The sequence below is a fragment of the Anopheles stephensi genome, chromosome 2 (assembly GCF_013141755.1).
Source record: "Anopheles stephensi strain Indian chromosome 2, UCI_ANSTEP_V1.0, whole genome shotgun sequence".
NCBI lineage: Eukaryota > Metazoa > Arthropoda > Insecta > Diptera > Culicidae > Anopheles > Anopheles stephensi.
In genome coordinates this window covers 24512449-24539219 of record NC_050202.1, presented here as the reverse complement: position 1 = coordinate 24539219, position 26771 = coordinate 24512449, and the positions used below count along the sequence as shown (strand labels likewise).

Below are 26771 nucleotides of genomic sequence, written 5' to 3'. Positions count from 1 at the left end.
GTGTACGATCACATCTTTTATTACTGATTAATCACACATAATTTATCACCGGTTTTATACACACATATTTTGTCTGCATGCAAGTGCACAATCATACATTGGTGTCATATGGTGCACATGCTGGCTGCACACCGATTCCTTTTAATAAAGAACAGGGGCTCTTCGGTTTAGCCAAAGGTTAGCAACATCTAGGAGCTAACCTACTCTGCTCCATAATCCGGCAGCAAACATCCAACGGGATGCTGCTGTTTCCGGCGGTGGAAAGAATTCGGTTGCACATTGTACCACCAGTACACCAGTATGAAACGCATACTGATAGAATTGCCGGCTGTTAAGGCGCATCGTCATAGATGCTAGCGCTGGTTACGGTGCGGCCACTGTTGCTATAATCAGCCACCTCTGCATCCTCTGGTAACAAACATCCGACCGGGAGTTGAACCGGTCCACAGCAAAGCAGCAAAGTGTCCACGCGCAGCCCAAACACGTTTTCACTAAATGTATGCGACGTATCATTAACGTATCGTAGAATAAACCTGAAACAATTTAAAACAGCAACCAATATAGGCGCATAATTAGTGACAAATCTTAAAAAAGGTCGAGGAAAATAAACGATCACTTTTCTGCACAATAACAATCCAAATGCAAAATGTAAACAAACATCCCCCATCCGATTGACAAAACACGATTCGCGTGTGCAATAGACCTGACCATTTTCGAACTGTCAAATCTTTGTTTGGGACTCTATTTTACCTTTTTACCGTTTTTTTTCCTTTTTGATCACTCAATTACGTAGAATTGGTTTTAAGTATTAACTTGCCTCAATTTGTATTTGAAAATTAATTTCCTTGTACTGTTTTTCCACTTTTTGAACTCCTTTAATTCATTTCAAGCCAGCTTCAGTTTCGTGCACTCGGCCCGAGTTCGGTATTGACAAAAGGACAAAAAAAAGCTGCACAAAACAAAAGCACAAGTAGAAGAAAACGTCCGTGCGCGAGCGTGAATGGTACAATTCCGTGGAATCAACTTTTGCCGGGTGTTTTAAGGTTTTACGACTTCATGTTTACGGTGTTTTTAGTGCTCGGTTTTCCCCCGGTTCCGTTTCAAGCACAGGCCAAGCCACCGGGCACGCGGAAAGGGAAATAATTTCGTACCGGAATTGTTACGATCGGGTTTTTAGCTGTCTTGCAGTGCGATGGGCAATTTGCGATAACCTATCGGGGTTTTTGCTTTACCTAAAAGTTTCGCTTTGTTTCCAAACTTCCTACCGGTACTGTGTTTGGGGCGGCAAAACAAGTTTCAGTGTTGTTTGATTCCTAAAATCCCAAAGTTCTGTGTTTCCTCATTGATTGGCGATTTTATTCCTCCCCGATGAGAATGGTGTGTGTTGTGTTTGTGTGTGAGTGTGCCAAAGGGTTTATCGGTTTATCGTAAAAGGGGTTTGCGAAACAGGCGGCCAATTTTGCAGCGTTTAGGTGACAACACATTTATGCCTAGCTAGGCAGTTCCGCGTACGTGCGTCGGAAGCATTGCTACAGCCTGCTGCATCGTCGCTTTTCTAGCCGCATACATGCGCAAGTGAGGTTACGCGCTAGCCATCGCAACCAGCACCGCGAAGGGCGATTTTGATTGATAAGGCATTTCAGACGGGGACGGGGGTGGGCAGTACGAGGCCCTGCGGTGTGGATTTTTGCCACGCGAAAAAGTGCGGTAAACAGTAAGTTCGCTAGAATGGATGCGGTCCCGGTAGGAGAAGAACAGCAGCCGGAAGAAAAGGAAACATATTCGCAGCCGGATGTGGAAAGCTCCGCTGCTGCGGTTGAAACTGTTGCGTCAACGGGATGTACTGACAGCCGGAAGGATGCGACGGACGTAACGAATGCGTCCGGAGGGAAGGACAAAGAGCAGGAAAGTGCTGTCTCTCGGGGAAGCGAAACGGCCGCAGCAGTAAAGGTATGTACGGATGAAGGTTAGCGTGTAAAAATCGATCGCATTGCTAATTCGGTCTCCGTTCCCGTTTTCCAGCCAACTCAATCCACCGACGAAGAGGCAGATCAACTAGACGAGCCGGTGATAGAGCTGGACAGTTCACCGGAAAAGATGCCAGCGCTGAGCAAAACCAAAGAAGAGTCGCTGAAAAGTCCCGAGCTGGAAGTGTTCTCGATCGACGACGAGGAAGAGCAGAACGAGGAGGAAGAGCACGAGGAAGAGGAAGCGGTGGATGAAGAGGACGACTACGAGGACATGGATGAAGATTATGAGGTGTACGTGGAGGAGAAGGAATCGGCCAATCCGCACAACTCCATGGATGACGATGGGTCCAAGCTAGATCTCAGCACAGACGAATACACGGACGAGGACGTGGAAGCGGAACAGTCGCCCGAAAAGATGGGTGCGAAATCTGCTTCCACCCCGAGACGGAAATCACCCTCGGATCCGGAACAGGAAGATGACGAAGAGGAGGAGGACGAAGACGACGACGACGACGATGACGATGACGAGGAGAATGATGAACAAGAGCAGGAAGATGACGAGGACGATGACGATGTACAGATCATATCGTACGACGAGGTAATTGAAGAGGACGGTGAAGATTCCGAGGAGAATGAAGACAATGATGAGGATAGTGTGCGGGACGAGAGCGAGGAGGAGCACGGGAAACGGAAAGTGCATTCCGGTGCGAAGGCGAAATCGGGTTCCGGTGGCCACCGTAGAGGTTTCGCCAGATTCCCGATAACGCATGTGAAGTATCGCAGCTTAAAGCAGAAACAGGTGGCCAGCATACGGAAGCGGACTATTCGAATGTGAGTAGAATCATGTTTCTTTTATCTATTGTTACATCTTATCATTGTTTCTACATCTTAACCTTAGTCTAATTCCCGAGGGCAAACTATTGTTTTAAAGCAACAGTTCAATGGTAGTGATTTTGTTCCTATTTTAGGTCTTAGATTTGCATTTATCCTAAACATTTTTATCACATTTCAATGAGGTCTATTATGATGTGCTAACAGCCTAATTTGGAGAGAAGCAAAACAATAGGCTTTCTTCCTTTTCGTTTTAGCCATTTACGATCGGGTTGAGAAAAGTTTTAAATTGATCCAGACACAAGCACGAAGTAGTTCGCAGTGTGTTCGCATGCCATAAAACAATTGTCCACATGCTTAAAATAATGCGAGCCAACAATCTACGGCTCTTCGTCCTTGTGGTATCCTCGAATTTTGCAAATTTTTAAACATATGCTCGGCTGTTTTCCTGCCTGAACCTGGGTAGCACCGTAAGAGAGTGTTCTATTCCTTTTAAAACCAAGAGCCTGAATATTGGTGCCACGTTTTCACACGTTTTCTAAATCGATTCCGGGTCTTTATGAACTGCATCTGTGCAATCTGTGCACTGCCTATCACGAACAAGCGTTGCAGTAAGTGTATGAAATTCGATGTAATTGCCATCAGCAGGCAGCTACTACGATTTAAGCCACCCATTTTTATCATCTCCATAGTTACCACCCGATGCAGCAGATGGCAATGTGGTGAAGTTTGTTTTTTTTTTTTGTCGCAAATACTTTCGATACTCATTTACACCCCAGCAGTTGTCTTCGTTGTGTGGCGCTTGTTGGTGGGATGAGATGACGCGCACCAGCATCATCATCACCATCATCAACCACTCTGGACGGTACATGACGGTTTCCCATTTCGGCGACACCATCAGACACACGGCTGTTGGTGTTGCTGCACATGCGCCAAACTGTACTAAAACCGTGGAGGCTGGGAAGTGACGCGCCTTTACATGATGGCATTCCGAGGTGGTCAGGCAGAGTGGGGTGCCACCATTCCATCTGTGCCTTTCCGCCCCCTTTCTGACGTTTGGTTTTGAGTCTTTGGCGGCGCAAAGGGGTTCGAGGATAAAATTAAATCTTTTTTTTGTGTGGCTCATTTGCTGCATACGATAATGTGCTAACGATGAACGTTACATATTAATGTTGCTCGTTTTAAACTATTAATAAGGAGTTTTCTTTTCCTCGACAAATTTGATATTTATTTGCTACTAACTAAAGGCTTGCAATCGCTCGACAGGACCGTAAAGTTTGAAAACACACATCACCCCAACGGAAACGACCTCCGCTCGCTCTCTCGCTCGCTCTCTATGGCGTGCGTGTGCAGTGTGTCCTTGGCGAAGGAAACGATTTGCAGTGCTTTGACGTTTGCGTTGCTGCAATGTGTGGGGGTCGTGCACCACGATGCTGCTGCCGTTTCCCGCGTGCGCGATTTTGCCAATTCACCAAACCCGCCCAAACCCGTCCCCGAGCCAGTGACTCCCAATGGTTTGCTTCTTCCTTCCAAACGGTCGCTTGTTGCTGTTAGCAGTAAGATAATAGGTTAATGGTGGGGAGGAGGAACCTGGCATGCATCATGTTACCACCACCGGTGGAAGCGTAAGCAAAAGGGCAGAAAAGTCAAAAATCATGCCAAGGTAACCAAAGCTACTCCAACCGGTGCTAGGAGTAGCGAGTCGCTCTGCAGAAGGCGATGATAGTTGTTGGAACCGAGCGACCCGTTTGATGCTTCTTCGGCTGCAGCAGCAGCAGCAGCAGCTGCCACTAAACGTGGTGGATGCTTCAATTTGATTCAATTGACCTTTTAATGCTTTGGCCCCAGCTTGCGCGCTCTTGCCACGGTTCATTTGTTTATAGGACACAGCTCTTCTCAATCTAATCCATCGGCCGGTCGCGCCCCCGGTCCGTATTTCACCGGGCTGGTTTCTACTGGAGGAAACTAGAACGATTAGTTGCTAGTGAAGCACATAAGTTTATTATAACGGTTTCAAATATTTTTTGGAGGTATTTCGCTCAATTAGTGAATAATGTTTCAAAAATTCAATGAAAACCTTTTTTTTCTTCCTAAGTTGAGGCAATCATGGGATAAACTTTGCTCAACTTAGGCTAAACGATTTTATTAACGAGGTTATAATTTAAATTGTGGCCCTGATAAAATTATCGGAGCCGGTCTTCACACGGCAGGACCGGGGTTCAAATACCATCCAGACCGCCTCCCCGTGCGAAGGGCTGACTATTTTACTACGGGTAAAATCAAATCACAGAAAGCCAGTAAAGGCAGGCCGAGACCTCTTGACACCTCCTTGGCGCTACAACCCCAAGGAAGAAGAAAATAAGATTATAATTTAATTCCTAGTCATCAGCTTAAGACAACAAACACAAAGAAATTTATTTACTTCTGTCCACTTATTATTGTTTATGCTTGAAGCATGTGACCATGAGCATGAAATATTCGACTATAGGTTTTTGTAACATTTAACGAACCGAACAGTTGCCGATCTGAAACTGATTGTCCTAAATACTGCATCTCGAGTTGCTCAAGACTAAATAAGCGACCCGTAGTAGCTAGTGGATTGCTAGTGGATAAAAGCGAGTCTTATATCCTGCGTGAATCGTTGCTCCATAACCTTTACTATTCCTAGCTATTGGAGAAATATGGAGTAAAGGAAACCAACAAGTACAGACCAAGACCTACATAGCTTGGTGTAGTGTCAAAGAAATAAGCAGATTTTGTGGAGATTTTGAACTCGGAATGGGCCGCTAAGGAGCTAATCAAAACTTCATCTGTTTACTGACACTCTACAACAACTTGTGATCAATATCGCACCGTCACAACAGTTCTTTCAACCATCACTTGTTAAATTTCTTTAGTATCTAGTTCTCTATGCCTACTATTTCTGGGATCCTTGTCCTTTTTTATTCCAACAGAACGGCCAGGGCCGTATTGCTCCCTTGTCTTGATTAATAATAATTATAACCTGGATCTTCATCCAGACGCCACTTTAGCAATAATGGAGTCCTTCAATGAACTCGGTTTATATCTGCTTCGCTCCAACGCTCCATGGCACCAGCTCTCCGCACCTTGTCTTGAAAATCAAAGTGGCAGTAATCCTGTGTACCGAAGGACGTTTGGGATGAGATTCAATTCCGAGTTCTGTAGTGTGAAGGGTCAGCTCAGTTACCAATCCAACAGGTCCTTTAATTGCGCTGATGTCCAAAATTATCTTTAGACATTACATTCTTTTGGTGATCCGGTATCATGCTAATGACATGAACAACCTACTAAAGATACCCATACAACATATTCCTAAGCATATTCCTATATTCTATCCTTGATGCGTATGCACACTGTTTTAAATCTACTACATAGGACAACTTCAAAGAAATGTTTTATTCGGTCAATACATTTTTGGTTAATCAATGGTGATCAGAACCGGTATGCTAGATGGTCTTCGGAGCTTTCATCGGCAACAATTTGGTGTTTACCCCAGCTACGGGCACTTTGCAATAACAAAGATCCTTGAGACCAGAGACACTTCTTCCATCACATGCGCTTCCATTAAAGGAATTATATTAACAAATGAAGAAGTCTTTTTGATTCCTTTCGAAAGAACCACCTTATTTCCTTGGTGCTCCAGAATACTGTGCTCTAGTTAAGTTAAAATATCCTTTCAACAACTCGCCACACACAGGATGCGTGGTTACTTCCATTGAAAACGACCTGTTTATGTGACTGTATCCTCCCGAACATGTAGGACTGTGGTATTCATTCAATTAAACCTTTCTCTGAAATTGAAAGCTGGGATTGCATTTATACCCTAGAAACACCACAATATCAGCAATTTAATAACAAAATTTCGTAGGAAGTTTCAAACCATCATCGGGATATTTATATTAAAGCTCCATTTTGCTAGAAACGAACCGAAACCACCACCAACTAAAATTGGATCCTCATTAAGTACGTTCCTAATTAAGAACGGGTCAACACTTTTACACCTCCCTGCAGTGTGCACTATCTATGACACTCGCCAAGAATGTGTTCCAAAACTTCAAAACTGCGCGCAATAATCGCACCCTGCTTGTTCGTGGGCGCTTTAATGAACGTTCCAATTGATTTTCGATGTATTAAATTTGGGTTATTGGTTATGTGCCATCCATGTTACTCTCTCGACGCACGCATCAATCCGGTGCAATCCATGGATGGAAAACCCACATCCGTAGCGTTAATTATGAATATTGATTTTACATTCGCTTCCTGGCGCAGAACACACCGACTGTCCACATCCACACTGAGATTGATATTGGTTACGGAAATTTGATTGTGATGTGTGATGTGTGTGTGAGTGTGGTGTATTTGCGTCACACATAGCGAGAGGAATGACAAAAAACCAAACTTTTTTTTGCCCAAATACCACACACACACTGTGGGTGTACCATTGATAATTGTATTTCGCTGAAAACGAAATGAAATTTAACGATGGGTCTCCTCCCCATTTGATTGATGGGAACGCGTTGTTTTCCGGTGAGTTTGAGTGGCATATTACAATTTTCCTTGAATATGGTGATGGTGCTGGTGGCGGATATTTAATATGAAAAGTTGGAGGTTTAAAATTTCGTTTGAATTTGAGATGAATTTAATTATAAAATTTTGCTTAATTTCAATTTTTGTTCTACGAAATAGAAAAGGGTTATTAATTTAAAATTCGTACATCTTGATTCCGGTTAAAGTGTAAAGTTAATATATTCTTCTCGGTAAGAAAAGCTTCCCATTTTTAATGGAAAATGCTCCATTTTGCGCTCTTTACACTTGTGGTAACTATTTTCCTAAACCCTTCAAACAAAACTCGAAAAAAAAAGTCTCATGGTGTGCGTGCATGCAGTGAAAGCTCCCAAAGTTTGACTACTGCAACGTGATTGCATCTGATCGGTGGAGAAGAAAAGTGCAAACGCTCATAACTTTGCAATCTTACGAAGGCGATAATGCTGCGGATCAACCGGCGCCGCTGCATGGGTTAGGTGGGAGTGTAGAAATACGGTTGTACGGCGATGAAAAGGCTGTTGACCGGGTTGAGCTGGTGGTTGGCTGGTTAGTAACCCCGCCGGTCGTATCCTTGCATTATCCTTGCGAGAACGGGGAGATGCATTTGCACCGGACCTGACGCTGCTTGTGAACTCATTGGCAACTGTTGGCTTCATTGGTCCCTCCCGTTTCATTTCTCCTTGTGGGTGACCTTCGCCTGGGAGTGTCTTCTGTTTTGTGATAGTTCCTTTTGTGGTCCTTTTGGACGTTTTTTTTTTTCATTATTTCGCCCCAGCGGTGCATCAAATTGGTTAGTGAAAGTAATAAACAAAATGCAACCACCCAAAGGTGGAGTAGATCGGATCTATGCAGTGTCCTACTCCGTCCGCTCTGGACACAAGGATGCGCTTGTAAGATTTCCATCATTCGAAGTACGATGACTCGAAACGATATGATGGTGCACAGTGGCTGGTGGTTGGTTTCAGGTGTGAAGCCCTTAAGGGCGTACTGGAGCGTAATCATAATTTTAAGGAGCTATTGGATGGTAATTATACAAACGAAGGGAATGGCTTCCGTTCGTCGGGAGCTGTTTCTTTTGACGAATGATTATTGCTTCACATGCACAACTGCGCTGGTAACGTTCAGCGGGAATGGTATCAGCTCATTGACTTTGAGATCATCAACTGAGCTTTTTTAGGTTGTTTTTTTCATGGATAGTAGTTTTTAGTTTTGTGGTTAGTAGTCACACCTGAGGGAGAGAGGTGCTTATGCTATTGTCTTATCAACTGATAATCCCTGTATCATTATAATTTTCTTCGCGGGTTACAACCTTCTTCAAAGTTTTTACAAACAACAGAATAAACAATTTATAAGACTAGAATAACACATTTCGTCTTAAGGATTACGCGACATCTAGCCCATACGGATTTTCTAAATGAGTAACTTAAGATCAGTAATTAACTTATCACTTCATTGTTGTAGTATAAATGCGTCACGATCAATGTCACGATTTTTGCTTACCAGTTCGACTTATTAGACGATCTAAGGGTGTATATATTGAGCTTTTAATATTTCCCATTTCTTTTTTGCGTTTTTTTGTATTTAATATAGCTTTTAAAACATTTTATCCTTATCATCTACTTCGTAAGATTTCCAAGTGGTACGTTCTTGTTTTTTTTTAAATTATATATCGTTTATTTGGCAATTTTTTTAACATATTAGCTCACTCAGTTGGTGATGCAACATCAAAAGTAACGGATGAAAATTTACAATCAAATCATTGTTTTTTTTTTTGGTAAAAATATTTGTTTTATTACAATTATCGTGTCCCTAATGAAACCCTCAACGAAACAAACACCAGCCTCGGAAACAGAGCGTGAAGGTGTTGTCACCAGAGTCAGAACCGTTTGCATTGCCCATTAGCATTGGTGCATCGGGTTCTTTGCCATCGTAAGTGATTGAATGCACTTCTATAACCAGAACCCCCCCCCCCCTCCTCCCCCTCCCAGTGGATGGAAACGGGAGTTGCCCTTAAAAGAAGCTTCACAGCTACTAAACCTACTAGTAGGCCGTGCATTTTAACGATCACTTACTAATCAATAAAAATTGACACGTACCCTATCGGGCAAGGGAAGCAAACTTGCATCGCATGCGATCGATTCGCGAACTGAACCGGGGTCGATGATCGGAACTGTCCCGAAGTGTTCCAAAGGTGTCTCAGTTCCCTTTTGATTTTCCCTCCCCCTCTGGGGAAGTGCAACGTGCAGGTTACAGGCCTTGGACACATATTAGCTTCAACGGTCATTGCCCAGTTCGGGGGGATATTGTTACTAAGAGTGTTATCTTCGGGGCGGGTTTGTCTTACATCCCAAAAATACAGTCAGTGGTCCTCACACACACACACACACACGCACTGTCTGCGGGTGAAGCTGTCCAAACAATGTTTTCAGACAGTTGGGCAACAATAGAGTCGCAGCATTGATCACGCACGGCTTGACATTTTTAGCATCTAGAATAAATATTGAAAACCGGATGATTGTTTCGATTGGGTGTGCAATCAAGTCGAAGAATATTTATTTTTTGTGAAATTTGCCTACAATTAAATAAGAAACCTTCTAAATCGCATATTTATTTTCGCCTTTGGGAACGCTTTCGCCTAAATGTATGCAATGTACAGTACCTAGAGCCTCCGAAAGGTCATTTGGAGAGATCTAAGAGAAGACGAAAAGAGCAGATCTTTTAAGAGTATTTTAAAAATAGTCTAACATTATCGTTCAGCATAAAAAAAATTATATAAAAAAGTCTTTTTTTTTTTTTTTTTTTTTTTGACAATACGGCAGCAGTCCGTAATAATAAATAAATAAATAAATAAGTCTTTTTTTCATATTGCTATCAAATAAAGAAATTTATTTCGATCCCTTTCTGCTTACTGCGTCCATTCTTCCCTCACAAGGATGTGTCATATATCGTTTGGGGGTTTCACATATTTGCATTGCATACTCACTTCACGTTTGTTCTCACGTCCGCACCACGACCACACTGCTGCCGCCGTCGTTCATTGAAGTCAATCACGTGAAGGTTTGCCGAAAGAGATGAGGCCGACCGACCGCCCGCCCGTCCTTGTGAGCCTTTGGCGGGGTTGTCTGCGGATGCTCATATTTTTGCATGTCGTCTGACGTTAAGCAAATACAACCGCTTCCACCTTCTTCTTGAACATGGGGAGGATGTCCTTCGGGAAGCGACGAGCGAGGAGGAAGGAGGTTACTGCAAGGACACGTCATATTGAAACGATTCACCTCCCTACAGTTGCCGTGGTTAAGCGAAGGTTATCGAAGCATCGAAAATGGGTGGGATGCATTTTGTGGCGGGCCAAGTCACGGGTACGGTGACCCCGTTCCACAAAAAAAAAAATTGTGTTTTCTTTCTTTCTACATTAAAATTTACCAAAACTCCCAACGGTGGAGAATTGGTTCTCTCGCGTGTGTTGGTACGTGCGATGGTTCATTTCCATTTTCTCTGTTGTTCATCGGGTGCATCGGCATTCAGAATGTGTGCTATAAGGGGGAGGGGGGTGTACGGTTTTTTATGAATATTGCTGTTGTTGTTGCTGCTGCTGCTGTTACCCCGTTTTGCAGAAGGCACGAGAATGACCTTCCGTCCTTCGACTGTGAGTGGTTTAACCTCAAATTAAACGCCACGAACGCGGGGCCACGAAAGAGTTCCGCGACACGAAGCCAGCGAAACAAGCAGCAGTTTGTTACGGGGAGACTCCATGATTACCCGGACGACTGCAACACGAACGAGCGGGGACACAGAGGCAGGCGCAAGCAATTTTTGGGTTACAAATTTGGGAACAAAAGTCGGCTCGGTCGAGTGTAGCCTTTTTAATGAAATTATTTTGAAAATATTCAAAAAAGCGAATTAATTTAAAAGCTTTCTTCTCTGTCCTTCTTGTAGCATCTAATCTCACCGATCGAAGTCACAGTTACCACACACAACCGAAAGGTCACGTGTAGGACAACTGTTTTCGCGCTCTACCGCTTATCGTTAGTTGCACCGATGCTGTCAATGCACATCCATACACACACACACACACTCTCTGAATCGCTTGCAGCAATGCACTTGATTAACTGACATGGCTGGCTGTTAGCCGGCGTTGATCATCAGCAGGAGCACAAAAATGAAGCTCTTGTTTTCCCTTCAGTGTTTTTCGCGTCTTTTATCGAAAGAGTACAGCAAGAAGTTCGTCGAACTTGAACGCGTGGGGTGGGCGTCCCTATTACGTTAACGGAATCTAACTCCGCGAGAAAGCAAAGTGAAGCGAAAAGGAAGTTTTCCTTTTCCTTGTGCTCACATCACGTTACACGACTTTCATTGGCCTTTTTTCCCATTTGTTGGTACAAAAGAGAGAGAAAAGGTAAGGCGTAAGCATAGGTGGGTGGATTTCCGCTGCAAGAAATCAACGAGGACAATAAACTACATCCGGTGAATGTCCTTAAGGTCTCATTAGCTGGAGTTAATTGCTTAATTGATACGCTGCTTCATTTTTAAGTAATCAAAGCCGTGCGAATCGCTTACAAATAAAATCTGTGCACTACATCTTCGACCAGCTGTGTGGGTTGGTAGACGACGTATGATGGAATGAGTTTAAATGCGACTGACTGTCATTTGAAAACCTTCCGATTCGATTATGGGTGCTCCATGCATTTCAATCACTGGTCTCTCTTGTACAGTCTTATTAGCTCAGCACGATCGAATTTATTAACAGTAGCTGACAGCAAACAACCATTTGATCGTGACGAGCTCAGGCACACAGTGCGTGACACAATCCAGTAAGCATTTAAAATTTCTTAAATAATAAAATTTTATTTTAAAATGCGCTTAAGTTATTTTTGTTTAATAATTTTCTCCTATAAAATATATTTTTAGCCTAAAACATTGTTTTAATGATGCACGCTGATGAACAATATGGCACGAGAGGCTATTAGGGATATACTGCAACCAAGCAACAGTGGATCACTGTATACGAGCTGCGAGCTGAACATGACCGAAATTGCATCCGATCGCGCAAAACGGTCGGGAAACTGTTTGGCACACTGTGGGGTTTGGTGCAGACGATGCGAAAAAAAAAAACAACCTTCCAATAAGAACGAAAAAGAAAGCAAAAGTAAGCGATCCGCGCATATACGTACGAATGTACCGCAAATACACACGATCTGTCGGGGAGGAAGGACAGGTCAATGAACTTTAGACGAGATGGCAACTGATCGCCACCGCAACCGAATACGAACCACGCCACCACACCATCCCTCCGACGTGAATCGGTCATTGAATTTAGTGAGCGCATCATCGTTTTGGCACGGACCGAAAGCAACACACAGTACTCGTTCGCCGTAGCACTGCACATGCACTTCTTTGACGCTGCTATGCGAGATAAGACGAGCCGAGGGATGAATCGGGAGTGCGGAAGAAGGGTATAAATATTACCTACTGTGAGTGTGTGTGTGTGTGTATACCTTCCTTCTGCCTCCTTAATCCGCGATAAATGATGTTCCTACGTGTAGGAGGAAGCTGTTGGCCCATTCAATGAACCTACCGCAATCAGTTTAATATCGTTCGCTCGCTGAAGTACGTCGCCCCTGATCTGATCTGTTTAACGCACAAGAACAATAGTGCAGCGAGGGAAGGGAGAACAAAAAAAAGCATCTGCAATAAAATGGTTTTACGGGTGATCCTCCCACCGTACAGCTTAATAGGCAAACAATTGGTGGGGTTTGGGTAAAATTTGGAACAGTCAAACATCTGTTTTGGTTGGTCTCTAAAGATGGTTAGAATGCATGAATTTCTGTCCGAAGGGGATCCACCAGTTACGGAGGATCCTTTTTTTTTTGTTGCTGATTTTCAACCATTTAAAATGGCTATGGAAGCAGCCAAACATGGCATTGACATATGAAGTCACACACACCGCCGAAACACGGGTGTAAAAATGCAAGTGTCGCACGGATTTACCCGCGCCCTGGGGTTGCAATTGCTGTGCGCGCACTCGGGCAGAGCTCATTGCACCACCCGCGCGCACGTCATAATAAAACGATAAAACGCGGTTCTGGCGGTTGCCTTTTAGCGCCAGCAGCAGTAGTGGTAGTAGCAGCAGTTGCACCAGTAGCTACCTTTTTTGTACAACAAAATGTAATATAACATACCTAACACATTCGCACGTTTGATTGCTTGTGGGAGGTGAGGTGAAGACGAGAGAGAGAGAGGGTGGAGGAATAGTAAAGGAAAAAGGCGCCACTTCCGCTCCAGTACGGGCAAATCGTACCGGCAAAAGAGGGCAGTGAACGGGTAACGCGCTGGTTTATAATTTGCATTATGAATAGCTTCAATCGCGAGAAGAAGGACGAGAAGTGGAAGAGAAGAGGTACGAGAAGACAACGTTTTATTGGAGGTGCAATTTTGTTGCTTTATCGTCAGCACGATCGTTGCGTTTCTGGTAGCAGATTTGTCGGTGGTACATATGTTGAGCTTTAGCAAGGAAAGGTGTTTCCATGAATTATTCTTGTTTTTCTATTTGTACATCAAACTTTAGTCTTTGTCGGTCTGTTTTGAACACTGAATCCAAAAGTTAATGCTAGCCGGACAAGAAAAATCTGTTCCGCAATGGACAACGATTCTAGTGAGCATTAAAATTCACTGAGAGTAACGGGAGACGTAACGAAAACAGGATACATTTTAGCTCTATATTCTTTAAGGATGGATTAGGAAAGAAGGCAGGAAGGAAGGACAGTCTATAATTTTATCTAAAAGCTATTGCTGACGCGATAACAGTGTTTTCATACGTCAGGACCGGGGTTCAAATCGCATCCACGTACGCAGACTAACTATCCAGTAACGGATAAAGCCATGTCACAGGAAGCCAGAAATGGCAGGCTGAGATCTCGTGAGGTTGTAGATCTTGATAACGATCGAAGAGTGAACAACGCCATTATCAGTAATTCATGGAGATGAACTCGTTCCAGTGATTTGAAGAAGGCTGAACAGAGCCATCTTTGTTCGATGACATCTCTGTGGGGATTAAAAACTCTTTTTGAGTGAAAGGGCGCCTTAATATGGGTGTTTCGTGGCGAGGTGTTCCGTCGCCCAAGGGGAAAGCCCTGTTTATAGCAAGGGTCCTTATCGTGGGAAGACACCTTATCCTAGGTGCTCTCAGACGCTTCTTTGTTAGTGGGCTCATAGTCCATGAGCGATGAGAGCCGTAGCGAGGGTCTTAAACATGATCCATGTTCGTTGGATCGAAGCTTGATGCTCTAGGTATGACGTCCTGGTCTCTTCATGCTGACTTGTCGTGCTTCAATCGGTGCAACTGTGTTTGGTATGTGGAAGATTAAACAGACTTACAAACAACTATTCTTCATCCTCGCTAAATTAAACTCAGTTAGTAATAATTGTCAATACGTCATCTTGTTTGGCACTATCTCGAAGACTCCATGGACCCTACAAGCTTGATTTTATCTTGAGGTTGTCTTGATTTTATCCGTAACTGAAGAGTATGTCCTATGTACACGAATATCTATCTTCACTACATATAACCGATCCTTTCTACAAGGTCTCCAAGGAAGTTCGATTAGACCGGACAACAGGGCAAAAATAAAATGTCAGAATCTGTCGAATGTGTCTTTACCGCTTCACTAACAGCCGAATAATCAGTCATGTCTTGATGAGTTCCTTCTATTTTTTTTAAATTAACTTGGTCTGCCATACCATACGAATCTCAGATCTGTGACTTATTTATTATAATTTACCAATAGATGAATATTTTCGTTAGTCTGCAATTTGAAGGGCAAATTAAGCCTTGATCTCTTGACTCCTCAACCATAATGGCATGCTGCGGTTGGCTATAACTAGGCTAAATATTAATGTCATCTTCTAATTAATCTTCCTCCATTTTTTCTCCATCTTCTACCGGGCAAACGTTTGTGTGTGTGCATCTAGGATTTATCTCATCCTTAGGACAATCTAACAACCACGTAGCCATTTTCCACCAGCAATTAAATTAAAAAAAAATCACTTCATTCAAAATGCTTCATCCTCACCGGTTGGCATAAAATTCGCAACAGCACAAAAACAGCGCTCAAATATTGCACCAGTGAATCTTTGCACTTGCGAGTCGGTGAACCTTAGCGAATCCCGGGTTTGTTGGTCCCTGCCTAGGCCTTTGACCTGCCCGCCGTCGTCTATTTCGCAACCGCACTAAAGCACCTTTCCAGCATGATTAACTGATGAGACCATATTTTAGTGACGTTGGTTCGGTGGTGATTCGTGTGCAACAACAGCAAAGCCATAAGCTCACCGACGTATCACTCGCCCTGTCCGAAGGTTGTCATTTTGGGCGGGACTGAAGGGAAGGTGGATGGGAAGAGGTGAATATAGTCATGGTGACTTCATAACGATTAGGACCATTTTTTTTTGTGTTCAAAAGCTGGCGCAGTGTATTTCAGGAAGCAAAAGTGCACAGGAAAGGAACACGTTATTGTTGCTTTCCCACTCATAAGCATGGCAATAGGTTCGGATTCCGTACACTGAATCGCCCTTGTTGGGTTCGGGTTTTCCGTTACGAATTTTCCACGGGATTTTCCGTTTTGACACGCAAAAGAAATACCATCATCGTCCTTCAGACTAATTTAACCTTCAGCCACAACCTAAAGACGGTCACTGACACGGGTTGTGGCCGTAATATCAACAGGTGTCTGTGTGTGTGTGTCTGTAAGGAAGGTCATTGAAACGTGTTCGATGAATTGGGGGTGCGAACATACCGTTGCATAAAACCATCCACCTCGAAAAACGGAACAAAGAGCGATTACGATTGTTACATAAATGTCCGCGTCATCATAGCGTGAAATTCGAAGTAGAATTTTCCAGCCCGGCGTGATCATTGGCAATGCAATCGATTGACGCATATGAAAGAAAGGAAATTGGTCTGCAAGCAGATTGGTCCTTAAGATCCCTGCCAGTTTCTTGGAACTATAGGTATTCCCTTTTTATTAGCTGTGAAGTATATAGAGAGCTCCAAATATTATTGAACGTCCTTGGCGAATATTTGGAGCGACGTCAAAGCGCCGAGACGAGACCCATCCTTAACTTTAAGCTACCTTCAAGGTTTTCAAATTCACTTTCAATTTTCGCAAACTCAGCTTTCCGAACCAGAAATACACAGCATAGAAATCTCACGGGGATTGATTGACTTCTTCTCCCTCTCTCTCTCTCTCTCTCTCTCTAATGCTTTACCCCGGTCACGACGTCATTGGACCAATGTGTTTACCACCACGGTGTGCACAATGTAAAGGGCACAGGCGTGCCTTCCACCATTTCAATGCCGTGCATAACACACACAAAACACTGAAGGATACCGATTTTGCCTTGAGCGCAGGGAGGAATCCGTACAAGAGTGGAGAAGAATTTGCAAAGCGCGCGGGCGTACAAAAATATCGCAACTCCTGAAAGAGCTGATGGATGAATGATCATGAGCTCTAGTTTATTTGACAACCGGGCCGGGTGATGTCGGGGCGGACGTGCTGCTGACCGCCGATTTGCTGCGAACGTCGAGTAGTGCTGGAAATTGAATTAGCGTCTAGATTGAGATTGATTCACGATCATCATGTTCAGTTGGATCACAACACAAACCCTCCCCATCCCGATCGTTTGGACACGGTGGTTTGTGGTGAGGTGTACGCATTTAACGATCGTTATCAACTATTCCGTTCCCATGAAAATGGACGGTTTATCTTACCTTGAGCGGCGCGCGTTCATCAGGGCTAGTTGCAGTCCGGACCCCGGGCAGATAAACTTCAGCCTGGTGCCCAGGCCCCATCTTATCGCAGGAATCAGACGTGATTCCGTCGGTAAACGTGTGAAGGTTGCTCCGTGTCACCGTGGAGTTGTTTAGCTTCGTTCGGCGGGGGATAGTGACACAGATAGTGCCATCATTAGACTGGGAGACCTCTCCTAAAAAAAAAAAAACTAGATGAAACTGTGTCATCGAACTACTCTGTCTTCGCTGCCCAAGGTTACGGTGACAAGTGGTAACCTTGGAAGAGGAAGATGATACAGCTGAACACGCGTTGCCATAATACTATCAAGAATCGATCTTTACATAACACACAGCGCTTCGGTTGTCCACGGGGAAGAGTGCATCTAACGAGTGCAGCGCCGCTGTTGATCGCACACATTTGTTTATACTTATCATCCGCACATGATGGAGGAGTCCCCATCTGCCCGGCATCCGTCCCGGTGCGTATCAGTTCCTATCCGTGCCCTTGGACTGCATTCGTCCGCCAAGCAGTAGTGGAGACTGCGTAGTTCGTCTGTGTGTGTGTGATTTGCAGAAGACGACACACCGGCCGCCGAAGGTTTTTGCTAGATGCCAGCGTCATCATCTAGTCAGCTAGCGCCGAGCACACCGAACACGTGATTATATTTACAAAACGCAGGCTGTCCGCTCAAGTGCAGCTCCAATGCGGTCGCACTGCTCGCGTCCAAACTAATATAGCGAACTGTCAGTTCAAGGAGAACCGACTCTTTCGGTACGGTATTTGGCGACCATCGGCTCGGGTGTAGTGTACTATTCGCCTAGAAACCTGGCGGCGGCGCGCGTATCTTTAGTGCAGCTGAGTGCTGGAGGAGTCTATGTATGTAGCTCTTGAGCAAGAAATTGTCTAAAATGTTGCAAAGAGCTGGGAGTGGACGAGAGTCTGGCTGGATGAGCGTTATCTGTAGGGAACGGTTTGAGAGTTGATTAGCGGTAGGTTTCGAAGTTGTGTGGCTCGCTACATCGTTATTAATCTTAAGATGGTTGACATTTTGCAACTGGTAGAGCATAGTACATAAGATCTGAATTCTACTTCTACCGTACATTTCTCCAACCAAAATTTGAAATTCTATTTTTGAGCAAACATATGCCATCCTGCACGCCTCAAACTGCTGATATGTTAACGTTCCATCACGGTATATCTTTCGGTAGCACAGCATAACACATTGTCTGGCAAAGTAAAAGTTCCTTTGAAAAGCCTTAGGGGCTATGTTGTGTCTAGAAATCGGTCTACGCTTCTAGCACACTTTTATGTACACGCTCGCTGTCATCGATTGTCAAGGTGACATTGTGCGTGCGGGGAAGCGGACAAGGGAGTGGAGTACCGTATACTTTGCTGGCTCTTGACTTGAACCAAGCACTGGGAGCATCAGCGAAAAGGTCACACGGTTTGGATGGGCGCAGGGCGACTCGCTTACTCCTTATGTAAGCGAAAATGAGTGCTCTTGGCTGTTGGCAAGTTTGTCGCGAAGAAGTTTCCTTTCTCGGGAGCGAGAGAATGGTTAGATAATTATAATTGGAATGGTTTTGTACAGTGTGTGCCACCGAAGTAAGGGGATGGGTGGGAAGAATTAATTATCCTTTTGAGCTGAACAATTGAAAATATAAAGTATTTTACATGTAAAGTAAATAAACTAATTCAAAAAAAAAAATCATATAAAAATATACAATAATAGCGAGGCGACATGGTGGTAGAGGCATCAACGGCGCCGATCTTCATACGGTTGGACTGGAGTTCAAATCCTTTCCGGACCGTTTCGCCATAGTGAGGACTGACTATCCAAGTCTAGTATGCTAGAAATGGCAGGTCAAGAAAAGATAGATATATTATTTTATTTATTTTATTGATCAGAAAACTAGCTATACGCTGAGAGATTGTTCTATCAGCCAGATACTATAATTATATTTTATAATAACATTACGATGGATTTATTTTCTGTTTCTCGCATCCTCAGCCACCTCAACAGACAAAAGTTCCTATTCATTATTTAACAATTTTTAAAAGCTTCGAAATTACTCCCAAAAAAACCCTAGTACGATGTATAATACAGGTTTAAACAGAGGGTAGAAGAAGACGAATCAGCTAAATGCACCATGGATCGTGGTTTCGATCTTATTCCTTACTAAATCGCTCATATCTACAGCTATTCATTAATTTATTTAGTCAGATTTTAGATGAAAAAAATGCTTTAAACTATATTTATAAAATCTACTCCCTGAATTTATTTTAATTCAAAAATTTTAAAACGAAAAATGCGCATTACTTTTATCGCACACACTGTAGATTTTTCGCTGCAGAAATTATGCTGACAGCGACGAGTTAATTATTCTTTTTGGAGAAAGCATTGACTGAGAAGAGCATTACAGGGAGTTTACTGAATATTTTGCTGATTGGACAGTTGTTTTATCAGTGCGGTACCCTTCTAATACTTTTTTACTCTAAATTTTAAAGTATTGCTTCTCAAATTTATCATCAATTCTGACGAATTCTCCTATTTGCCATCCTATCATCATTTATAATGCAACTGCACATCTTCAAAACGACCTCGAAAAGCATCACCTCGACCGCACGAACATCCTCTCCAACTCTCGGTTCCCATCCATACCACTCCTGCCGACCATATCCCCACCCGAATCCCTTGACGACCACGATAAACCGAAAGATAAACAAAAATCGTCCCCTCTCCGCCGTGGGGCTGCCAAACGCATACACATATTATGATCATCATCGGTTCGGTGGAATCGCTGTGTCCACCCGAGAGATGCGCTTCTTTGTTTTTCGCACACTCGCCTGTCAACGTGTGTAAGGAAAAATCTCCCAGCCATCACCAACAAGCTGAGAGTGAATGCAGAGTTGACCTCCTTTTTTTTGCGTGTCCCGCCACACGATCGCTCCCCTTCACCCCGTGGTCGGCGCCGTGCCACCGTTTGTTTTTGAGCTTAAACGTTCGCCGAGGATTTTGCAGACCTTTGCTGGTTTGAAGGTGGTGGACTTTTTGTTTTTCGGGGGGATCGGCGAATGTGCGTTTTGAGTTCAGTGAACCTCGTTCAAATTTGGCCTTCACGCTGACGCGCTTGCCATTGGCAACTCTTCTAGCTGTCTCTAGCTCCGGGACGACGATTTTTTATTTTATTTTGGTGGAGAAGCTGATGTGGATAAAAAATGGACAGTTTACGTAAAAACACAAGCACCTTCGTCTTCTAACGAGCCTTCCTTTTGGAAGGAATAGGTGTCGCATTTCGACAACGGAGCCGCGTATTGGCGCGTTCTTGTGGATTGGACGCGGTTTTTGGGCAGGCGCGATGACATTGTTTGATGGCCAAATTGTGACGGTATGACTTTCAGATGACATGCGCGCAAGACTTTTTTTTTTGCAGCTGCTGCTGGCTGGTGCCATTCATGACTCGATGCGGATCATAATCAAGGGGTTGGTTCTTTTGTTGTGGCTCTAAGCGCGCACCATTCACCACCTGCTGATCCTTGTGCTGATCACACGCGGGTACTGGCAGTTGCCCGATAGCGTTGCAATTGATCAGTAGCTTCGCAACCTTGAGCAGTTGCTGTGCGCGGGTCGGCCATCTCTAGTGCACTGCTCAAACACGATCGTGAAGTGATGGGTGTATGGCGAGACTCTTCGGGAGATCGATCGTCTGCCAAACGGATGTAACCATTATAGCCCCAGCATTTGCATTTGCATTCAATGCCACCCGGCATAAACCTCATCCCGCACATACCGACGTCCGTTTTCCGTTCTCTTTTTTTTCCGTGTGGATTAGGCTGACCGTGAAGGGGGTCTCCCCCCGGGGGTGGTGGCTCCAAAGTTTTCTTTTTCCTCTCGATCTCTCTCTCTCCGAATTCACCATTTTGAATCTCATACCCCGCCGTTCTTCAAAAGCTCGACGTCCTCGACCGTGGTCTTACCTTCGCTGGGAGCATAGAGCGGGTTGGCTTTGGGTGAGAATTGATAGTTGCCGTCCGATCCCCACTACTACGGCCGCTGCGCATGGTGCGCTAGAGTGTTGTGTACAAGAGTAAGTCAACAAATTCTAGACCTTGACAGTAGGCCCGCTTAGTGTGCTTAGTCAAACACACCACGTTGCAGCGTTCAGTGCCAGAGCGGACGAACGCATTAATGCTAACAGTAGATCCTAGTGCATACTTCTCCAAGTTGCACCTCAAGTTGTTTGGTTCACGTTCTTGGGGACGACATTGGACATTGGCACGGAGGCACTGAGGCACTGAAGCAGCAGCAGCGCGCACAATGGAATATGGCGACCGAAGGAACGAACCTCGCAAACGGCGCCCAATCCTCTAATCAGCTTTGCCTGGTGTGTACACTCTACTGATGCCCTTGGCGGGCGAGCCCTCCCGTTCTGTTGGGCTCGGTCTGTAAAACACCTCCGCACTCCGTGACGGTGTAGGACGTGTGTTGGTTGATGGTGGTGGTGGGCGTACCAGTAAAAGAGGTCAACCCTTCCGTCATCATCACAGCTCCTCCCGCTGGGTGTCATATTTTAGAGGAACACGCGAGCAGACGTCATGGGCTCAAGACACTTTACCTTCCCTTTCGCATATTATTCAAGGTGACCTCCTACTCCTCCGTGCGACTCCGTGTGTGAGACGGATTTTGGTGCAGAAGCAGATGCTCGGCGGTCAAATACACTTCTCAGCCGTGGTAACACTGGCCTGGCGGTACCGGTTGCGCGATTTTAGGATATCTGCAACCGATTGTGAATGAGGTGACGGATAAAAATCTGCTCTGCGCTTACGTTCACCAACTGTGGATCGTGGATGATGTTTGTGTCACATTGACTTTGTGCCCTTTCGGGCGCTTTTTTATTGTGCGTTCGGTTGGCAGCATAAAAAAACACAGTCACTTCTCTACTGCTAGGGGGGTGGGTTTGTCGTGTACCACTTCTTTGCTTCTGGCTGGACGACAGCCCGATGATGAAGAGGGTGCTTTGAAGAAGGTTAAACGTTTATGTTTTCACACTTCATTATTCAGCGAGTGTTGAAGATGGTGTTTTTTTTTGTTACGTTCATATCCAATATTGGATCTAACGAAAGGAAATCAAGTTGAAGAAACATGTTAACGTCGCATTTTATTTAACACATCAAATTCAAAATATCAAATTTAGCCTTACGCTTTATTAAGTCTTGTTAACTCTTAAATATGCGTTTTAGAATCTCTTACCTTTATCGTACCAATTGCATAGTGGATAAAGGCTGACATAAGCATCTCGACGAAACGGCGATCTAGACATGACCGTCACCAATACAGTACTTCCTATAAGTGCCCAGGTACAGCAATATGTCCAACGTCCTTGTTAAAATTCTGTACCACAGCACCCTAAGCTTTGGAACTGCAGCACCAAACGACACTCAATTTCATTTGTTGTGAATAAGATTTTGTTGAAATGCTTTATTGTCTGGGCTCAAATAAAAGTGATAATATTCATCATTAGATCATCCTAAAAATTACTGCAATATTAAGACTTTTTCGCCTTCTTTTAAACCTTTTTAATCCTTTACTGGTAGACTGAACTGAATAACTGGAATATGTCTTTGCTTTAAAAAATCCTGGATATAGCAATTTTTATGTGAATTATTTTATTATGCCTTGTTTTTCTTACTACTTCAGTCCAGAGTCCAGAGTGTACTCACAAAGAATCAGAATACATCACCAGTTCCATACCGAGCTTTCCCGGGGTTTTTCTGAGCTGATCCGATTATTGATTTCATGTGGAAGCTGATCTGATTAGCCTAATGGATTCACTTTTTCCATTTGCTAGAATTTATGCGTTGCGCATGCTTTTCCCAAACAAGCACTTTTTGACGCAAAAACTAACTATTTCATTTTGTTGAAGATAGATTTACAATGAAAATAGATATTAACAAAAAAAAAGCTATTTTGACGGCTGTCAAAGCTCTTAGTAAAAGATTTATAGAATTTAGTACACACCAGTAGAGACATTTATTGGCAAAAGATCGAAGTAAAAATGAACATCTAACAGTTCAGGCAGGTTTTCTGAGATACAGGTTTTCTGAGGTCTTTGCGGTATTAGTTTTTGGTTCAGGCTAGTTGTCAGTTCCAAATGCTCCTATATGTTTATCAGCTATGACGGTTTTGTTCAGCAGCTACGATTTAGAGAAATCAGATTTACTCTTCTTAAAATCGATAGAAATAAAATGGCCAGGCAATTTACTAGAAGTGTCTGCTTCTTTGGAACTACAACCTCAAAAGGCCTGCCACTTTTGATTTTCCTTGAGAAAGAGATTTTACCCATAGCTGAATAGTTTGTCCATGAGTACGAGGAGGCGGTCTGAATGGCATTTGAACGCCGGACCTTTCTTGTGAAGAATGGTTCCGCTATCGCTTCAGTCACCGGACTGCCTCCGGATGTACTAGAATATTTTTGTCTAAAATCAAAATAATTCAGGAATTCGAAGCAGAATATTGTGTTAGCTTGGTCTTAAGACAATATTTAAAAATTGTCTTACGAATAGAGCAATATATGTAAAAAATAGCCTCACTACGATACGTCACATATCAACTGTTGCACCAACTCGTCACTGTGTGCGTGTGACTCTCCGTATGCGTAACCATAAGGGATGCAACTACACTATCCCACTGCCCAGGCAGCAGTCTTCTGGGGCAGCAGCAAACCAACCCGATGACAAAGTTCGGCTTGAACCGAAGCGAACCCACCACCACCCCCCTAACAGCCGGTGTACAGTGTCAAGAACACCGCGTCTCCGGCCGGCCGGACGGATACTAAGGGTGCAGTGCACTAAGGCGCGCGCACCCGTTTCCTCTTCACAGGCAGGGCGGGGCGGGGTGAGGTTTGTTGCATTTTCTGCCCGCTGCAATACCACCGCCGTGAGAGAGCAAACACTGTTAGATTGCTCTCTTGCCTGCACAGAAATGTTCATACACACGAGAGAAACCCCAGCAGCAGCAGCAGCAGCATAGTTGGTTGTTGTACCTCGGCGCTCGCTCCGTTGCGGCGGTCCCGTTCTCGCGCGCACATTGTTTGCAGCGCTGATCCGGTGATCTCTCGCTCTGTGCGGGGGGGTTGAATCTAACCTTTGCCAACCGGCTCGTCGAACTCGCGAGTTTTCGCAGGTCGGGGCCACCGCCGCGCGATGGCAGCTCTCAGCAGCACCGCAGTAGTGCCCAGTGTCTCAGTCACTGTGCAACCGTCAGCGTCTGCGGACAAAACCACTAGGCGAGTCGTGTGTCTCGCGGCCCATCTCAGCCGTTGTTGCGATCGTTTCTTCTTGACGCCCCTCTCCCTACTTCCCCCCCCCCCCTTTCCTTCCGGCTGCCCCACTCCGTGGGTTGCTCAGTCAAAAGAGGGGTGGAAGCGAACGGTGGGAGCAAAACAAAACAGCATCAAAAATAACGCCGGAACACGGAACATCATCGCGATTGAACGCTGTGTGGGGCTGTGTGTGAGGATGTAAAGTGGCGTTTTGGGGTGTAATAATTTGCAAATGCAGTTCATGTTGGCGCCTTGAGGCCTGAGTGTGTGTGTGTTGTTGAAGTTTGATAAATTGGAAAACCAAACAACGGAAGGCGAGACTAATATTACACACAAACACATTCCTGTAGTTGATTGTGGCTGAAGTTCTTGTGGGTTGTGCGTGCTATATAGTGACGTGTACATAAAATAGGAGCAAAAGCATAGATAAGAACGAGTGCCAATTGCTGCTGCACTTTTTTTTTTTTGCTGATGAATGATTATTGACGTGTGTGCTGTTGTTGTGGCTTTGTGTTGAGGTGTGGTTAGTTCGCGCAAGTGCGTCACCGTGTTCGAATGTGGAGAGTGTAGCGGGCATTCAATATTTGGCAGTTCTGGTCCAAACGAATCTGTGCAGAAGTTTTGAAGTGCAGTGATGGTGTAGTGGTGCAGTTTTTCACCCAGTTTTAGCAACAACAAAAAATCTATGCTAAGAGAAATTGTGTTGTGAGCGATCTCTTAAGATGAGCGGGGCTTGAACAAATTATTTGTTAGAGTGATTTTATTGCTTGTAAACATTCCTAAAAATTTAAATCAAGTGCTTAAAAATTTGATTTGAATTTAAAAGTGTTACAGAAAGGTTAAAAATTGTGCTCCCAGCTTATAAACCCAACGTTCAAACGAAAGTTGCATCAAGTTTTGCACCGCACCGCCTAAGCCCCACATTCTGCTGGCCAGTGGCCAAATAATTAGCGCAATCCGTGTCGGCGTTCTAAAGCGCAAAACACAGACCACAAGCTCCTGCCACAAATATTGGAAAATATTCACCACCGAGAAAACGGGTGTTTGTTGTTGTGGTGTGTGGCCACCAGTGCTGTTGGTCGACCCAAGGAAGCGAACGAAGAAGAAAAGAAGGTCATAGAAATTAACTCTCACTCAACTCGAAATAGAAGCGCCGGACGAAATAATCTTCTTGCGCGGCGCAAGCCTGACCAGCAGAATATGCAATTCGCTTGCAAGCCGAGCATTTCGAGGTGGAAAACGAACCTTTACTGCACCGATGGCCAACAGTAGCGGTAGCGTGCCAACACGTACCGTATGCTACAGTAGATCCCAGTTACAGTAGCAGCAGCTCACACATATCAGGAGGCAGAAAAAGAAACCACGAACCGAAAGGTAGCTAGAGTACGTCTATGTGATAGTACGGGGTTTTTGTTTATTTATTTCTACCAATTTAATTTAATTTATTTATTTAATCCCATCTTGCTGTGTTGATAATGAAACGCTTCCATGTTAGCGTCTATAAAAAAACAGGTTTTCTTTTGTTAATGATTTTTTTTTTGGAATCCATTTTGTAAATTATTCCCTGCTGGAAAAAATGCATTTCCCTGTTCATTATCTTCCTAGTAGCAAACAATATATTTCGTTAAAAATGTTTGCTATACCTGGAATGTTTGCAAAACTCCACCTGAGAGCTGCATCGCTGATCCAGGAATCGGTGGGACATGCGCGCCTTTTCCCGTAAAGTACCAGGCTGCTCCATCGTGTATTGGGAAAGCGTGTACCGAATGAAACCAAACCCATCACAGCTTGCTATCGGTGCTATTTTTTTCCTGGTAGCATGATATGGGTGGAATATTCATTATAGTTGTTTTAATTTCACTGTGTAGAGAAAGGTTGCTATGGGCGTTGCAAAAGCAGCAGAAAATGCGTCCATCGATGCACAACTGGCAAATGAAATGAGAGTTTTACCGACACAATTGATAAAACGTTGGAAATGCTGTTAACGAGAAACGTGGAACTTTTATGTTTTGAGTTTTGTACGTAGTTGTTTCATTCCCGTTAATGATCATCATTTGCTTCCTTATTTAGATGGTTTTCTGCGTTGCCATCGGATACAGTTGGAATAAATATTTGAGCTCTATAAATTATTTGAACATAAGAACACAATTTGAATAGTTCATACCTGAAGTCTGTTAGGGCGGTCCGGTAGCCGAGGCGACAGCGGCGCCGGTCTTCACACGGCAGGGCCGGGGTTCAAATCCCATCCAAGACCGCCTCCCCGTACTTAAGGCTGACTACTTTTCTACGGGTAAAAT

General features: G+C 44.2%; 1 protein-coding gene across 3 annotated transcripts in view; it reads left to right on the top strand.

The window, feature by feature from the left end:
• Nucleotides 1-950: 950 nt before the first annotated feature.
• Nucleotides 951-26771, top strand: part of LOC118505867 (dentin sialophosphoprotein-like) — a 50127-nt gene continuing 24306 nt past the window's right edge. For all 3 annotated transcript variants that reach the window (XM_036042284.1, XM_036042283.1, XM_036042282.1), the window contains exons 1-2: nt 951-1950; nt 2023-2801. In XM_036042284.1, coding sequence (XP_035898177.1) covers nt 1729-1950; nt 2023-2801 — 1001 coding nt within the window. In that variant the 5' untranslated portion in view covers nt 951-1728. The remainder of the gene's footprint in view (nt 1951-2022; nt 2802-26771) is intronic.